General features: G+C 45.1%; 1 protein-coding gene across 1 annotated transcript in view; it reads right to left on the reverse strand.

The window, feature by feature from the left end:
- The window catches only part of Ptprn2 (protein tyrosine phosphatase receptor type N2), a 732,192-nt gene that overhangs the window by 527,673 nt on the left and 185,245 nt on the right, over positions 1-19,274 (reverse strand). The window contains exon 3 of the mRNA XM_028773201.1: positions 10,332-10,445. Coding sequence (XP_028629034.1) covers positions 10,332-10,445 — 114 coding nt within the window. The remainder of the gene's footprint in view (positions 1-10,331; positions 10,446-19,274) is intronic.

Raw genomic sequence — 19,274 nt, forward strand, 5'->3', positions numbered from 1 at the left:
GGGAGGGAGGGAGGGAGGGAGGGAGGGAGGGAGGGAGGGGAGAGAGAAGGAAAGAGAGAGAGGGGAAGAGAAAGGAGAATGAGAAGGAAGGAAGGAAGGAAGGAAGGAAGGAAGGAAGGAAGGAAGGAAGGAAGGGAGTGAGGAAGGGAGGGAGAAAGGAAGGGAGGAGGGAGGGAGGGAGGAAGGAAGGAAAAAAGGAAGGAAGGAAGGGAAGAAAAAGGGAGGGAGGGGAGAGAGAAGGAAAGAAAGGGAGAGGGGAAGAGAGAGGAGAATGAGAAGGAATGAAAAAAAGAAGGGAGGAAGGAAGGAAAGAAAGAAAGAAAGAAGAAAGGAAGGAAGGAAGGAAGGAAGGAAGGAAGGAAGGAAAGAAAGAAAGAAAGAAAGAAAGAAAGAAAGAAAGAAAGAAAGAAAGAAAGAAAGAAAGAAAGACATCTTTTCCAAAGGGTTAAATAATACAATGAATATTCAATTTTTAAAGGACGTCATTTGGTAACTCTCGCCTGTGTCAGTAGTTCTGAACTCAAAACATATACTTGTTCATTTCTCCCTAGAAACTGCACTTCTCTGTATTAGATGATCACAGAAGAATGACAGGCCAATCTCTGACCAACCAGAGTGAGGCACAGGACTCTTGCATTATGGATGAAAACATGGCTGACTTCCTGAAAACATGCTGACTTCCTGCAGGTGTGATTGCCTGATTTCTCGCAGCTGCACACACTCTGCAAATGTAAAACCTTTCGCTTTGCTGGAATACTTTCGATTGTGCTGGAATACTTTACATTTTCTTGGAACCCATTTATAACAGGTACTGGCAGACAAAACAGAGATATCTGTACCTCTTGTACCTCATTGGTGGACTGTTGGTCAGGCTTGAAGACTTCCAGGAGCATGCAGGCACAGCATTTGCTTTCTGCCCATTTTCCCTTTGGAATTCTAGCTCAAAACAAATCTTGCCACATTTGACTTCAAGTGACCCAGGCAGCCCCCTTGCTTTCCATCTGCTCTTGATTACTTTAACACTTTAAAATTTACACGCTCACCTAATACATGCTCAGGTCTACCAGAGCCTTACCTACTCCAGAAAGATCATGAACCTCAGTGAAGCCAAAAATCCACCTGCCAATCCAAGGCCCTTACTGAATTCATGTCCTTTTCAACTCTGGAGTGAACACAGTTCACTGTCTAGTCTGGTCAAATGGAAATCACATACCACTCTCTTGCCTAGCCCCTTCACTCTCATTTCTACCTTATCTTCTCCCTTCTTCCTGTTTAGTTCTCCTCAAGATTTGACAACAGAAGGAGATATATTTAGCACTGATATATTTTGTACTCTTTTCTCCTTTCTTCCCTACAGTCAGAAGAAACAGAGAGCCAGAGTTTCAATCTGCTGTTGGATAGTTTTATGTCAAGTTGATATAAGCTAAAGTCACTGGAGAGGAAGATGTCTCAGGTTGAAAAAAAAAAAAAAAGCCTCAGTAAGATCAGGCTATAGGTGTGGGAAAATTAGGCCGCAGCAGAGGTGGAGTCTCGGTGGGTTTCCACACTGGCAGGTCTCACATACACGAGAAGGTCTAGGGTTCCAAAAGGCTGGAGGCTTTGGCAGCGGCAAGTTCCAATGACACAGGGAAGTCCTTGGTTCCAGAAAGGTTTATTTTCATGGCGGATGGTGGATGGATTTGGATGTACTCCCCCAATCTCAGCGCAGTCCTGAGTTAAATAAGGAGGGAGAGAGGGGGAGGATCTGGGGAGGAATGCTTAATTTGCTCCACCCTCTGGCCTTCATTAGTATGTAAATCCCTAGGGCCTGAAGCCTGTGGTCACGCCCTCTACCTGTGCACTTCAGGAGGGGCTGTAATGGCCTACATGACTGAACAATGTAGGTCTATGGAGACGAGACTGCGCGTCAGGACTCTGGGTTCTACGGACGTGGCTGAACGCCTGCCATTTCTCACTTAGAGAAAGTCCCATGCCTAACCATGAACCAGGATACCCTTATGCAGTCCCACATATAGGCAGGCCTGTTGCATTTTCTTAGTAATTGATGGGGAAAGCTCATCCCACTGTGGGTGACAACATCTCAGGGCAGGTCCTGGATTCTATAAGAAAGCAGGCTAAACAAGCCATGTTGAGAAAGCCAGTAAGCAGCATTCCTCCATGGCTTCTTTTTAGCTGTTGCCTCCAGGTTCCAGGTCTGCTTGAGCTCCTATCCTGACTCCCTTTGATGGTGAACTGTGATGTAGACGTCTAAGCCAAATAAGTGTAAGTTTTCCAATTAGCAATTGGTCATGATATTTCATTGCAGCAACAGTAACGCTAACTAAGACAAATCTGATCTTCATCTTTATCCAATTTACCTACAAAATCAGAAGCTAACATGAAGAATGCCTCCTTGCATGACTTTCTCTGATAATTCCTCCCTTATTCAGCAAGTTCTTTCTGCTAAGACACCTGAACTTCAGTTGCATGATTATCTCCCACACGGACAATGCAATTTCTGCCACAGCTCTCTCACAATCCCATTCCATATGTAATAGTTTTAGAGACTACAATATACTCTCAGGTTCATCCACAATTCTTGGAATGTCCCTGTACTCCCTTGATGGATAACATTCATCAAATAGGCACTCACTCCATAGTCTACCAAAGGATGGCCACATCAGCATTGGTTGTGGCTGCCAGCTCTCGGATGGATTAGCTTCAGTTACACGTCTCTTCATAGTAAATACAACAAAGCTGTTCCTCCCAATCTCATCTGTCCTTCTGTCACTTTTCTTGTTTGGGTGACAGCTATTTCATTAACTTTCCTTGTGGAAACTTGAATAAATGTCTTCCAATCTCAGAAAAGTACTAATCATAAACTAGAGAAACTATTCTACCCAAGCCCAGTTTGGATAATGCAATGAATTTACTAGACTTTCTTATAAGAACATGGGTGAAGGATTACTGTGAGTGTGGTTGACCCCAAAAGCTACATCGCCCAAAAGTCTCAACATGGCATTAATGGCAGCCTCCCAAAGCTACATATATAAATTCTTCCTTTAGTTAACCCTCTATGGTGCACCCAAAACCCACTTGAAGAAGAGCCACAATTATGTACAGCTGGAACAAAGGCACAAAGGGTGGCCAGATCTCAGGTGAGGGTCCAATGATATGTCTCACATCCTTCTTATATGGAGCAAGATGAAAACAATTGGCCTTGTTGAGGGTCTCCTTCAGGTAGTGGCAAATTCTCTCATTTACTGCATATATCATTTGACAATATTGAAAACTAGGCAGAGAACTGAAGGTTATTAAGGCAACAGACCCTGAGTGTGATACTGTAATGGAGGACACATGGCTTTACATGTCTTGAAATCTACATAGTGTTCATAACCTGAAGGAACCAGCATATAAACTATGGACTTTAGGTAACCAATTGATTCTGAGCAGTATGCAAACCCAGATAATAGTGAGGGAACAAGAGCAAGAGGGATATTTTACCTCTATATACACTAACTCAGATGGTAATAATGGGGGAGGGGCATATACCACCTTTGACATACTAACCCAGATGGTAATAATGGGGGAAGGTCATATACCACCTCTGCACACACTAACCCACATGGTAATAATGGGGAAGGGGTATGGTGGTTTGAATGAGAAATCTCTACCATAGGTTCATGTATTTGAATACTTGGTCCCAGCTGTTGGTGCTGCCTAGGAAAGCTAAAGAGCTTTTAAAATGTGGAGCCTTGCTAAAGAAAGTTCATCACTTGGAGGGGTATTGAAGTTTAATAGCATTGCCCCTGTCCCCCTGTCCCCCTGTTCCCCTGTCCCTGGCCTGTTTATTGTATATAGATGAAAACAGAAGCAGTTTCCAGCTCCTGTGCCCTTGCTTTCCCTAGCTGTTGCTGTGCTTTCCTCACCATGATGGACTCTACTTCCCTGGAAACACAAACCAAAATAAGCCCTTCTCATGTCTGCTCTTCTAGAAGCTGCCTGGAGCAGACATACTCCTGTTGGTGTAAGGGTTTTCTTGACAGGAAGTGCTAATGGCAGCCACTAGAGCTACCTCTTCCTTCCAAAACTAAAGGTAAAATCACCTTCCTATATGGGACATAGCAATTACCACTATCAAAAACTTGAAAGAGGCAGGGGTGGTAGTTCCCAACATATCCCTGTGGAACACACCTACATGGCAGAAGACAGATGGATCCTGGAAAGTGGAAACCTCAGCTAGATGGCAAGCTGGTACAGCTGCGATATGTGTAGTTTTTCAGTATCCTCTGTCATCCACTGCAGAAGCCGACTTGGGCAACTCTTCTCCTCTAAAGAGGATCAATAGGAACTACTACATGAGCATCAGCATGGCTCATGGGCATCAACATGGCTCATGGGCATCAGCATGACTCATGGACATCAGCATGGCTCATGGACATCAGCATGGCTCATGGGCATCAGCATGGCTCATGGGCATCACCATGGCTCATGGGCATCAGCATGGCTCATGGGCATCAACATGGATCATGGGCATCAGCATGGCTCATGGGCATCAGCATGACTCATGGACATCAGCATGGCTCATGGGCATCACCATGGCTCATGGCATCAGCATGGCTCATGGGCATCAACGTGGCTCATGGGCATCAGCATGGCTCATGGGCATCAACATGACTCATGGGCATCAGCATGGCTCATGGGTCTGCATCAAAGACATCTCACTGTTGAGCATCTTCATGATCTGATCTCATAGAGCCTAATCATGTTTTGTTCCTATCATTTTGGGACATTTGACATGGCTGCTAGGTCCCAGTGATCAGGAAGTTGCAGCTACTAGATGCAAGGTGACAACAAGCTCAGGTGCTATACAGTGTCAGTGGAGATGGATGTTGCCTCACACAGATAAACACAGGCAACAGGACCACACTGAAGACTAAAAGAGTGTGTGACAGGCAGTGGAGAAAGGAACATAAGTGAGCCATGTGGAAAAACAAGGAGAAAATTCTTTACTTAATTTCCACTGGTCTAATGACCTGTAGTCCATGAGTTAACCTAAACTAGTCCACAGAGCATTCTAGTGCCTATAGAAAACTAGTGCACCTGTCAGTTTCTAAAAGGAGAGAGAGAGTGCCTCCAAACCTTACTGGCCACAAACTCTTCTCAGGACAATGAGCTTTCCCCCAAGAAACATCCAGGGAAGATTGTGATCCTTAGGAGAATACTGTCGTCTTCAGGAGAGAAATGTGACTTCCAGAATGCACTGGGGTCCCAAAGAGTAATGTGACTACAGAGAGAACACTGTAGCTTCCAGAGGACTATGAGGCCTCAAGGAAAACATGTATCTGTCCCAACTTCCAGGGTCACTGGTTCCCTCATGCCCTTGTTCCCTGGGGTAATGGGAAACTTATCTCCTTGTGGTCTGTCCTGTAAGGCTCTGTGAGAACCCTTTGATCCAGTGATAAATGAAACATGACTTTATCTTAGTAACAGGTTGTAAGACACTGGCTTCATGATATGGCTCTCCTTGACTGAAAAATTATACACATATACAATAAAATCACACTTGAGATGTGAAGTGACTCTATCCAGCCTGAGCATGGCAACCATGACTCAGGCAAGCCTTGCTTTCTCCCCCATTCCCTCTGCCTTGCTAAAGATTATTAGATTACAGAGATTGACTACTAAGGTCCAACTGTCAAAGTATTAAAGTTCAGCAACCAAATGCACCCTTTTGGCTGCCCTAATAAATATGTGATCAAAATTTAACACCTCATCCTAGCTTGAGGTGTCTGCCTTTACCTTTATAAACAGCCATTTGCCTATGGGCCACGCTGGTCTCCTCTCTATTTAGAGAAAATCCTTGTCCTTGTCTCCTGAGACAAAAATCCCTACCCTCTCCCCATTTCCCTCCTCCTCTAACTCTTGTCTTGTCCCTTCCCTCTGTTCCTCCGGGGGAAATAAGTCTCCTTTGTGCTGGTGTTGGAATGTCATGTGCCAACACTGGTCCCTTCGTTGATGCCATGACTAGGATTGGCCATTAATATCCCCAAATCCCCACTCTTTTTCACATGTTCCAGCAGTCACTTATACATTTCTTCTTACTTAATAAAGGATTCCTCTGTGAAAATAGGTGTTTGGGTGTGGTTTGTGCCTAATTCAGATCTCTGTGTAAGGATCCCTTCATTTAGGTTGATACTTGGAATGCTACACCCCCTCCTCACCACTTGCCTTCCTAACAATCTCCTGCATCTACCACCCTCCCCACTCCACTATTCACTATCCACAGATACACCCCACCAACACAACTTTCTCACATATCCCAGTCCTTCTGGTGCAAGATTCCGTCATCCAAAAGCAGCTAATTGGTAAGTCCCCCACCCTAGCTATCCTAAACAGTCCCCAGGTTATGGGGGGTCAGCCATTGAGTGTCTTGTGTTGCCATTCTGTCCTACTAGATGGTGGATATTGCATCCTGCCATAACCATCACTAGTTATAGTATAGTATAGATATATTTTGTCCGGTCTGGTTTGGTAGGTGGCCTCCCCAATCCAGAGCCCTCCCTCCTGCTAAATACCTGTTGACAAGTCCCAAAATTCTCAGATCCTCAGACCTCAGACCCACTGGGGTCTTTCTCTTGATGATGGAGTCTGGGTGATAACCCACCCCTCCCCCATCCCAGAGATCTTGGTTTTGGCCTTTCTAGATTCAGTGCGTATCTGGTCTCTTGACCTTGGCCTGCCAACCACCAAGGGTGATAGATTCTGCCCCTCTGTTCCAGCTGACTTGCTTTTAGGATGTCTCCTCCTGAATTTCAAATGACCAACTCTCAGTCATCACATATCCTAAGCTCATCCACTATAGTGCCAGCCTTGGTCCCTATATCCACTAGATAATCAGTCTAAATGGCTGCCCAATGGCTCTCTGGATCCTAACATTATTCAGAATCCTTACAACTTTTGTAAAGTGATCCTGTATGTCTCTGCTTTTTCCTTTCTCTGCTCCAGGCTTCCCTTGAATCCCTCCTGCTCACAGTCCCATGTCTGCCTTTCTGTTAAGTCTTCAGCCCCTCCCCTGACACTTCTGCTCCTAAAACTGAAACTCTATCCTTCAGTTCAACTGATGAACAATGCCACACCCCTCCTCACCACTTGCCTTCCTAACAATCTCCTGCGTCTACCACCCTCCCCATTCCGCTATCCACATGGGTTTCACCAAGGCCCGAAAAGCCAGCCTGTGTCCTCAGGCCCCACATCACCTCAATCCAGCTTGCCCCAAGTCCCCCCAGCCTGTTTTCAGACCTCTTCACACTCACTCTACTGAAACTGCTCTCAGCCCCTGCCTCCATCCTGCCCCACAGAGAAGTAGCATGTGTAGAAGGCTTTACTTGTATTTATGCCCCTTTCTCCCTTAGTGAACTTGGCCAGATTAAAAACATTTGGATCCTTTTTCATCTCAGACCCCATCACCTTCATCAAGAAGTTTGACTATCTAACCCAGTCCACCTTACCTTTCATGACCTTTATGTGATCTCCAGATGGTCAACAACTCCTTATGACCTGTTATTTTGCCCAGTCATACCCAGGCATAAAAGTCAAACACTTAAAATGAGGCCCACTTACAGTCCAGGCTGAGGTCCTGGCCCTGGTATTCAAAGTCTTACATTACCATAGTAAGCACAACCAGGAACAATTAGTAATGCTTGACTAAGGCCCTCCAGCAAACGAGGGTAATGTCACATCATAAGGAGCCACTAGGACCTTGTCTAAATGTGACAAGAAAGACCAATGGACCTGTCTGTCCAAATCCTCATAGGCCTACTCAGACTTGCCAAAAATGTCCATAACAGGGCCATTGGGCATTGGAATACCCTCAGGGCACAGCTTCCCCGGTGTTATTCAGCCTTCCAGCCCCCACCTGGACCTAATGGGCCTAGTACCTTAGGAGTGATTGGCGGACAGGATCTGCTTTTAACCTGACTAAACCTATGCCAATCACTCTCCAGTAGCCTGGGATCTCAATGTTTGTATCAGGTTATCTCATCACATTCCTCTTAGACACTGTGCAATTTTTCTCAGACCTGAGAGAAATCTGGGGTCCCATTCAACCCTCTCCCTCATGAGAGTACATGTTCAGTTCTCCAGATCCCTCCAGACTTTTCTCTTAATCTGTTCCTTTAAAGGCTTTTCATTTTCCCACCCCTTCCTTCTCATACCTTCATGTCTCATACTCTTGCTAGGAATGGATGTTCTTTCCAAAATTCATATTCATTTTACCTCCTACCATGGCAACACCTTCCAGGATACTCTTGTGTCCCCTTGTTTCCTTCTTTGGCTTCCACTTACACATACACCCTCTCTCTAAAATCTCCAAAGCCCTCTTTTCCTCTGCTGCCTCCTCCTCTAGTCAATCCCACTGTATGGAATACCACCTTCCTTTGTCTTGCTGCATATCATAAGCCTCTTTATATTAGCATCAAAGATCTTTCTGCCTACATTTCTAAACCCCAATATCCCCTGCCCTTAACTAGACCCCAAGGCCTCAAATTCCTCATTCAGTCTCATTTATTCAAACAATTTCTATACTTTACAATATTCCCATACTGGCAGTTTAAAAAAAAAAACCTGATGGAACTTTTTGCTTGGTCCAGGACCTATGCTACATTAATGCTGTTGTAATCCCTATTCACACTGTGACTCCATAACTCTTACACCATCCTACCCTGTATTCCAGGCAACACTACTCACTTTTCAGTTCTAGACCCGAAAGATTTTTTTTCTCAATGCCCCTAAATACTCATTCTCAAGATCTTTTGCCTTTACTTTGACAGACTTTGATACCCAGCAATTCCTACAACTAACCTGGAGATTCAGAAATAATCCTCATCTCTTTGGCCAGGCACTCACTACAGATTTGACCTGCATTCCCCTTTCCCCTCCTGCCTACTTCAGTATGTAGATGACCTCCTTTTCAGTCTTTTCCTCTCCAACAGCCAATCTGACACTTAATTACTCCTCAATTTCTTTGGCTCCATGGGTACTGGGTCACCCTTTCCAAAGCTCAAATTTCCTGTCTTCAAGTCACAGATCTTGAATCATCTCTCAAGCCAACCCAGAGACTCCTCAATCTAGACCACTTTACTTATCTCCACTTCCTGTCTCTGTCTGCCCTCATGGCCAACATCCTCTGATCATAGATCCCTAAATGCTCACTCCTGGGACATTCACCATATGAAGCCACTTCTGAATCTCTTCCTTCCTTCTATACACAAAAAAATTCTTAAAACATTCTCCAGTCTTCTGCCTCTCAGATCTATACAAACCTTTCCATCCTTACACTTCCAAAATACATAAGCACTTCCCTTTGCACATAAGCACAACCTTTGCCTCTGTCTCTCACCTCTCCAAAACTATACATGACACCATTCATGCCAACCTCCTTGTCTATGCACTCTTGCCACAGTCCCCCTGTGTACCTCTCAATCTAACAAAATCTCTGCAATCCCCTACCACAAACTATAGATCCTTCTGACAGTCTATTGCTCCCCCTCACAATCTATTGATTCCCCTCTCACAATCAATTCCCACCAATATCTCTTTCAACTCCTAACTTACAAAGGGCTCCAATTCCTTCCTCCATCTCAGATCCTATCCTCTAAACCTCTCTTCCTTGTCTCCTCTCAGTCCCTCCATATTGATCCCTTTGCCTCAACATCCCAAAGATCCTCTTCATGCTTGTTTAAAAACTCTCAAAACTCCTCCCATCCCTCCCTCTGCTACTTCTACCTACACGTTTAATATGGATGACATTTCCTGCCTGCAAGAGGGCCACATCAGACTGCCCTCTCCATGGTCAATAATGACAAAGAATCTCCTTTATGCTAAGAACTTGGTTTTGGGGTATCTTGTGCTAATACTGGTCCCTTCCTAGATGTATATGTAATAGCTATAAAATGTTAATAGTTATTGTACATTTAAAGCTTATTTTCTTAGATGCCTGGAAACGAGTATGAGGACAAGAGTTTCCTGAAACAACATGTTAGAAGCACTGGAACCAAGTAGGACTCTCAGGCTGACAGATACCAGTGATTGTCCTGACTGCTGTAATAGGGTAGCCTCATCTAATGTAGCTTCAACGTCCCTTACCTCGAGTTGCTGTGAGTTCTCTCTTTATTACACACACGCACACACACACACACACACACACACACACTCACACAGCTGGCCAGAGCTTCTAACCTGAGTTCACACACCCCATGTAAAACCTTCCCTGGTGCAACTCACCTGGCACCAGAACCCCAGCTCCCACTATCCATGTGTAGCTCGACATAGGAAGTGGCCACTCTGCCTACCTGTACGAGAGAGCTTCTGTAAGGTGACCCTCAGATGCAGCAGGGCTCCTGGTGACACCTCATATCGGTAAGTGTCCATTGCTGGAACCTTTTGGCATCTTCCAAACACACCATCTACAGAAGTAGGAAGGGAAAGCAAGAACTTGACATTTCATCCACAGGGAGAATGAAGGCCTCTTTGCAAGGTTCTATTTGCTATTGAGATGAGCTTCAGACAGCACCAGAGAGCACTCAGAACTCAGAAGCATGCAGAAAGGTACACTATAGGAAATACAAATGGGAACCATGGGGCTATGGCCCTGGCATGGTGAGCTATGTAAGTGTACTTTTCCTGCCTACGCAGATCATCCCTTACATGTCACATTTTGTAATCCATATACTTCAGGCCTGGGGATGGAACCTAGGGCCTCGTTCATGGTAGGCACTCTCCCACTGAGCTCCATCCTTGGCCCCTGTAATTCACAGTTTTCATGTTAAATGTGACTCTGACAGCTAACTGCAACGTGCCAGCCACATTTGGGATTAGTTCTCCACAAGTGAGAAAATCCTGGAGATAGAATCTTTGATTTGCAGATGCCTTCAGGATTGATGGAAAGATCCTCCCTGTGTGAGCAGTGGCTGTACAGGAAGGGACATGGTCAGAAAGCGATGTGGGCAGGGTTAGGGTCTCACTAAGCACCACTGTGCTTGGTTCTCCCTTTGTTTGTAATGACAGACTGCTGTCATATCTTCAAACCACACCTTCTAATTAATGTGGAACTCAATTAGTCTTTTTTGAGCAAAGAATCCAGTTTGGGGGACACTTTTGGGATGGGCTGTCACACATTGTAATTACCTTTTCTGGCTCACATAAAAGACCAATTCAAGGACTAGCACTTGCCACACAGGATGGCCATCTGCAGACACCAGGTCGTGGGAGGAAAAATTTCTCTTTTGTTCACAACAGTCTCTTCTCAAGTATAGCTAAAGAAAGCCATTCAACTGCATCAAGTTTAATTGGAAGAGACACATTTGCCCGGTACCATCCTGATGCAAAACATATCTGTTCATCTTAGACAGAGCCCCGTGACTGGCAGAAAGAAGCTTAAGTATAGCAAGCATCTTGAGATACCTAAGTGCCTTTGTCAACCTAGAAAACACAAAGGACAGTGTGTCCTACTGTACAGAGCAAATCACAAACGAGCAAAACCTACAGCATTTTCCCTCCACAACGGCTCTGCCACACTGTCACTGCCACGCTGTCCTTCCATGATTGCTCTACCATCATGTCCCTCTACAGCACCCCTCCACAGTACACATAGCCCCAGCAGGATTGGCCCAAACTTGTGATCCATAGCAACAATAACCACTGATCACAACATTAGGACGATATGCTCTGGAATTTAGCTTGGGATGGCCTCAAGTTCTCCAAGCTCTAATAGGGCCTATGCCCACCATGAAGAACAGAAAAACAGAATCCTCCTGTCCACAGATCAGAGTGGATGGTACTGGAGAGGGAAAAGTGAAGGAAGAGAGATAGATACCCCAGCTCACTGGCACCGAGTGTGGCTAGAAGTGAAAAGTTGGCTTTACTAACAGTGATGAAGAGGGGAGAGGTCATCTTGTCCCACTTTAAAGGAAAAAATAGACTTTTCCTGGCATTTTGAAGAGGCTTATTACACACATTTGCTCGTTGTAACCAACATCCCATAGAGTACAGCCCCCACAGGCAAAAGTTACTTTTACTCCTTATGTTACAGTCCCCTAAATTCCTACATAGGCCTGTGCAGGATCCTGAGAGTCTGTCCAACTTCTGAACCATTCTCTGCTGGTCTGTGGTGCTGTATATGGCCTCTGCCTCAATACTGCATTCATGTATACTCATACATGCACACAAGCACAGTTCTATTCATTTCTGTGTACAGCATTACAGCATTGCCCCCCACACACAAATACATACACACACACAAGCTCAGACTCAGTTCACGCACATTCATCCATACACAAGCATTCACATATATGCGTGCTTACATATACACAGCACTGAGTCAAACATACATATTCATACTCAGAATCTCATCCAGCTATCAACTTTCCTAAAAGCATCCTGAGTTGCTCTGGCTTCTCTTCATCTTCCATAGCATTTGATACAATACTTCCTGATCAGGTGGATTAAAATGATATCAGCAATGACCTAACTGCTGTTTTCCCTTTTCATAAATCAAACAGATGCCCATGGAAATGTCTCACTCCTTCAGGCTGGAAGTCTGATAGTTTGTAACCTACATGGATCTAAAAGTCATGGTATATGTCATGCTGCATATGGATTTTCTGAGGAGCCAACAAGGTGATATGGACAGACATGTGTCGAGTTCTTTTTATGGCTAAACTCATTTCCCGACTCTGCTTACACTCACAAAAAGAACTGGTTTGTTTCCCCCAGCCACTTGCATTCCTAACTTCTTTCACAGAGCAAGCACACATAATGTGGAATAGGAAGAGTTTCTGTTGATGCTAATCTTCCACTTCTGGTGACTGCATGCTCTTTCAGAGAACAGGCTCAGAAACATTAAGTCAAACTTCCAGGAAGTATAGGCAAACAATCTGATCTGGATTCCCAGATCCACTCAGGAGGCCTCAGGCCTGAATGGAAGGACATCCTAAGAGACATACACACAGGCCTCACTGTGCATCTAATAAGGATATGGTCACAAGTCATCCAATGTGGAGACCCACAGAGAAATCATGAAGGATGGAGCATCTTCCTGCCTATGTATGAATGATGGGTCAACTTTGTCCCAGGGCTGAAGGATCTGCCTTCACTCTGTGCATTGTTAGTCAAAAGTTCCAAGAACTAAACGTGTTCTCTACTTAATTTCTGTTTTAGCTCTTGCCAGTAAGTTTGCCTATTTTATTTTTCCTATGACTTGCTACCTTTCTTCATTAGCTCTTCAGGAAGGTCTGCAGATGTGGGACTTAATATCACGTCTTCCTCTGATTTCACTGTGAGGGAAGCAACTTGGCCATTAGGAATCTTCACAGCAAGTGCATCAGCCTGTCCAATCCTCCACAAGGTTATTTGGGTAAACTGAATGTACAAAGACTCATTGCATCTCTCAATATCACAGAAGTGACTTCTCTATTCAAAAGACAAAGAAGGCAGGAAAGGAGTCGCAATTCTAGTCTTTGCCAAGATTTCACTGGAGATTGTGTTGAGATCATTATGCAGAAGGCAAGAACCTTGCAAAAAACATAAGCAGAATTCCTGCCATGCACAAGTAACATTCACCAGTGCTGAGGCAGGGACCCCACTTGCTTCTTTCCAAGATGCAAAATAATGGCCTACAGTGTACATTCAGGTTTAAGGAATACTGTACCCAGTAAAACACCACATGTACTTGCTCAGGAGGAACCACTGGCAGATCTTAACATTACCCCAGTATGTGATGAGAAGCCACAATGCCCAACTAATTCAGAAATCTAACCCAGCACCAAGACACAGTAGCAGAACATGGTTTCCTGGGAAACCTAGTCCCTATCTTCAGACCAAGGGATGATCCCAGTCACCTTCAGTGAGTCTGGTAGTTGCATTTTAAAAAACTAATCTATCATTGAAGGTCCTCAGCCACATGTGGCCACTCAAGTGGCCAGTGAGGAAAAAGCAACAATAGTGACCCCTCGTGGCCACATCTCTAGAGCCAGATTTCCAACCCAGACAGATGTCAAAGGTGCTGCAGTTCTGACTTGGGATAAGGATCTCTATGCTGGCCAGGATACACCAAGGACAGCAGGGTTTCCAGGAGAATTCTATCCACTTGTCATGAGATATAGATAAAGTAACATGCATGTGTTCAGTATAAACAAACACGCTCACATATACCTGAAGAGTGCATGTATGTGCATATCACCACAGCCAAACACAGAAATACACACACGTACTCTCTTACATTTTCATACACCCACAGCATCAGTGACCTGGAGAGAAACCCTGCTGTGTCAGTTATCAGGGCAAGAACACATCTGCAGGGTCAGTATGACCAGGACAGAACCCATTTGCAGAGCTACTACAGAACAGAGATTCTCACAAGTCAGTGACTATTCAAAGACACATCCCAAGGTTAATAACCAGTATAAGAACCTTTCTGCACAGACTGTGACCTGGTCAGAGATGCTACCTGCATGATAAGTAACAAAGATGGGGCTCATCCACTGATCACGAATGGCACCTATCTACAGGGTGGGTGACAAAGATGGGGTCTTTTGTGTAAAAGTTCCTTCTGAGATTAAAACATTCCATTCTGCAGAGAAGCAGGAAGGTAAACAATTTAAAATATTTTCAGGAAGTTCCTCCAGGACTTACCAGATTCACTAGAGGCTGTCCTGCTGAAAGGAATACAGTTGTGCTATAGAGAAGACCCTCAGAAAAGCCAAGCTGCAAAGAAGACTCTGATGCCAGCTTCCTGGAAGAAGCAGAGACCAGCCTAGTCACCCGGAAGAGGTTTAGATCAGAGTCACTTGGAAAGGACACTTTCCAACTAGTTGAACTGCCTGAAGACTGTGCAGTGTGCTCCCAGTTTCCAGAGCTGTCACCCATGCTGGGTGGACTTTGGAGATGCATCCATCTTTAAGTCATTCTAGCTTCTATAAGTAGCTCTTGCGCATTTTTCTGTAAATAACCTCAATAAAACTCAGCTCACCAAGTTGGACTTTGGTAGTATCCATATTTTGGCCTGCATTGATTCCCTATCTCTCTGTGTATAGTATATCCCCGTGAAAAGTTCTGTCACTCAACAGGGACCCCTCTGCAGGATAAGCAACCAATGCAGAAACCCTTCCCCAGAATCAGTGATGAGAATGGGACCTTCTGTAGGAAGAGTAACCAAGATGATACAATGACTTATATATGAACCTTTTTGCAGGGTCTAGAACCCATCCACAAGACAGAGACTCATTTACAGGGTCAATGACTAGGACAGGGACCCAACCACAGGTCAGTGATGAGGACAATCACTCATTTTCTGGGTCAATGACCAGCACAGAGATCCCTTTACAGGGACTCAGACTTTAAAAGAGCCCTGTTTGCAGCACTGGTGACCAGGAATGGAACACAACTGCAGATCAGTGAGTCCAATAACAATCTGTCTTGGTTAGGGTTTGTATTGCTGCACAGAGACATCATGGCCATGGCAACATTTAATCTGGGCTGGCTTACAGTTTCCAATAAAAGCAAGTAAACAAACAAAAAACCACCTCAGTGACATACACGATAACACATGCTGGTGAGGATGTGGAACAAGGAAACACTTCTCCATTGCTGGTGGGAGTGCAAACTTGTACAGTCCTTTTGGAAATCAATTTGGCAGTTTCTCAGAAAACTGGGAATAGCTCTATCTCAAGATCCAGCTATGCCACTCCTGGGCATATACTCAAAAGATGTCCCAATATACCACAGGGACACTTGCTCAATTATGTTCATTGCAGCTTTATTCATAATAGCCAGAAATTAGAAACAACCTAGATATCCCTCAACTGAAGAATGGATAAAGAAAATGTGGTACATCTACACAATGGAATAGCATTCAACTATTAAAAACAAAGACATCTTGAATTTTACAGGCAAATGGGTAGAACTAGAAAATATCACCCTGATTGAGGTAACCCAGAGCCAGAAAAGCACACATAGCATATACTTACTTAAGTGGACATTAGTCATAAAGTATAAGACAACTATGTCATAATCCTTGACCCAAATAAATGGGGTAATAAGGAGGTCTCAAGGGAGGATGTGTGTTTCCACAGCACCATTGCCACATGCAGCATGTTGAATGTCCCACAGAACCCTGCGTTGAATCCGAACCCTAAACTGAGGTCATTAGTGTCTGGGCCTTTGGAGAGAAATTAGTCATGGGGGTAGACCTTTATGAGTGGGCTTAGTATCCTCTGAAAGGTGCAAGTGACACCCCTATCCCTGCACATGAGGACATGGGAATTCTTCCATACATAGAACCTGTTGATGTCCTGATCTTGGACCTCCTGCCTCCAGGAGTTGAGGAATGAATTTCTGTGGCTCCTCAGCCACTGAGATTGGGGTATGTGTGTGTGTGTTATGCTTGTCTGTCATTTGCTTGCTTTTCAGCCTGAAAGGACAATGGTTCTTTATGTCCTGTAATCTCATCTAACCCGTGTGGAAAGCAGGGTACAATGATATCTCTCCTGCTTCACAGATACTGTACTTTTCTGAGAGCTGTGCAATCCATGGACACCATGATCCCTAAACATCTGCTTTCTTGCTCCTCATAATTTGTTTCCCAGTATTTGGCTTAGAAAATGGGGTCACCAGAGTTACATAGTATGGAGGCATATCTTGAAATCTGTATATGTATATGTACATATGCATGCATGTGTATATATGTACACAAGTGTATGCATGCATGTATGCACATCTGCATGTTTGCAAGTGTGTATGTGTGCACATCTGTGCATGTATGTGTATGTGTGCCTATGTGCACATGCATGTGTGTGTACATGTGCATGTGTGTGCATATGCATGTGAATGTGTATGCACATGTGCATGTGGTGACATTCAACTTGCTTAATCCTGAGATAACCCTAACTGATATAACTTGCCACAACCCCCTCTCCATTGGTGAGAATCATGGTGCCCAAAGAGGTCATGTGACTGACTTTCAGCCACTCTGTACATGGTAGACAGGCTCTTAATACTTCTCTCTACTTGCTTCCAAACACTAGAAAGCTCAGGAGTCCTCACTCATCACAGCCCAGGGACAACAAACAGCCTTGGCTTAGAGAAGAGAGCAGCATGAGGGGAACAGTGCAGGTCACACATAGCCAGTTCCAGGCCATGCCGACGATACTAGCTCTGTGTCCATTTTCTTCTGTGGATACTTTACAGACAGAAGCCGATTGTGCACCCCAGTAACAAGCCAATCTTTCACCTTTCCACATCCCTCTACCCCTGTGCTGAACAAAGATGAGCTCCCAGTGGGCTCTGAAGAACAGCTGTGTCACAAATGGATGTGTCCAGGTACCACCACAAGGATAAGAGAGATGGATCCTGCCTCTCAAGTCATGTGATCAGAGTGTTCACAGCTGTGAGCAACTTGGCAAGTAGGGACCCACAGTCAACTAATATTCTAGAGAAAGTTGAGATAAGCAGATACTTTAAAGGGTAATAATTTAAAAAGCATTTCAGGGCAAATGGGCTCCTTCCCACATGGTTCCCAGGTAGCCATGTCTGCCCTCTGGGATGGAGCTCTTACAGCAGTCAGCATACACTGTGTGCCCATGTGCCTCGGGATAAGAGCAGAAGTTCCGATTCAGAGAAAGCTCATCCTCTCACACCACTCCCATATGTCTACACCAGAGGGATGGACCCCAGCACATCCAGTTGCTCATAGCAGCCCCCATGAAGGAGCCTGCATCAGGCTGCTGGTCATTCGTTAGAGAGCAGGGCTGTGTCCCGATGAACACCTAGTTATGTAGGCAGGTAGAGATCAAACAACTCCACACCTTGAGGAAGAAACTGCCCAGGCTGAAGGAAGGGCAGCTGGCAAATCAAAGACAGGGCAGGTGGCTGGAAGCAATGAGCAAGGGAAGTGATTAGAGCTTCCCATGAGAGCCTCTGGAAGCAGACATGCACGTTTTCCTTGATTTCTTTCACTGTATCTATAAGACCAAGGGTCTGAGAGACAAGTGACCTGCTCTGGTCCTCAAGATCCCGAGGCTCAGCCTGCCCCCTGGTCTCAGCAGTCACTAGCCCCCAGTCCTTCTGTCCTATCAGTCACTGTCCCCGAGTCTCTCTGATCTCTCAGTCACTGCTCCCAGTCCCTGTGGCCTCTCAGTCACTGCCTTCAGTCCCTCTGGTCCCAGCAGTCACTCCCCCTCAGTCCCTCTGGTCTCTCGGTAACTTGATTCATTACTATACTGCTAGCATTTCACAGGAAATGATAGAATAAAAATTTAAAGCCAGAGTCATGTGCTATCCCAGGACCTGGGGCTTGCAAACAAGTTCTAAATATTAAGCAATACAGTTCTACCCACTTTCCTTAATATTCCATTGAGCCTGAGTCAGAGTTGTTCTATGCACTGCCTTCTAAAGTTTCCAGACACCCAGATCACCTACAGTCAAAGGACTTAAAAGCAATACTACCCGTCATGGAACCTACAGAGTGTCATCTGTCCCACTTCTGTCACAACCTTGAGCCAATATTCAGATTTTTGCAATGAGATTGGTACTTAGCTGGTATCTAATGTACTTTTGAACACTATTCATAGAAATAGCTGAGGTGGAGGAACTGTCTGTAATCTGGGTTTCCTGAGCTACCAACACTGACCACTCCTCAGTCTCGGAGGTGTGCTGGGCCAGTTCCACAGTGCTCTGCTTCGACTTGTGCATAGGGTCCCCACTAGTATGCTCCTTAGCTAGAGGGGAACTGCTGGTACCCACACTGATCCTCTGAAGAGCAGCAAATCCCCTGTAGTAAGGGACAGCCAGGCTGGTGCAGGAGGAGTGCAGCCAGATTTTCTTACAAACCACATAACAGGTCCATAAACTACCAGGTTCTTCCCGGCCACCCTGGCCCATCTCCCATCCTTCTGGATGACGGCAGAGAGCCAACATGGCCCAGAAAAAGGCAAATGGGAAAGAAAGCCATGGGCCAGCCTTTACAGTACAGAGGTCAGCACACAGGTTGTTAGCATTCCTTCTAGGCTCTGCCCCACAGTTACCTGGTAGCAGCCAGGTGTGCCTGACTCAGTACAAAAGAGGATGTTTGTTCCCTCCTCTCTCTATTACTCTCTCTTACTCTCTCTTACTCTCTCTTACTCTCTTCCATCTCTGTCCCTTCTTTCCCTTCCCCCCCACCATATCCCTTGTTCCTGGCCAGCCTCTCCCCTCTTCTCTCTCTCTCTCTCTCTGTCTCTCTGTCTCTCTCTCTCTCTCTC

Source organism: Grammomys surdaster, unplaced genomic scaffold (genome assembly GCF_004785775.1).
Source record: "Grammomys surdaster isolate TR1022 unplaced genomic scaffold, NIH_TR_1.0 223, whole genome shotgun sequence".
Taxonomy (NCBI): Eukaryota; Metazoa; Chordata; class Mammalia; order Rodentia; family Muridae; genus Grammomys; species Grammomys surdaster.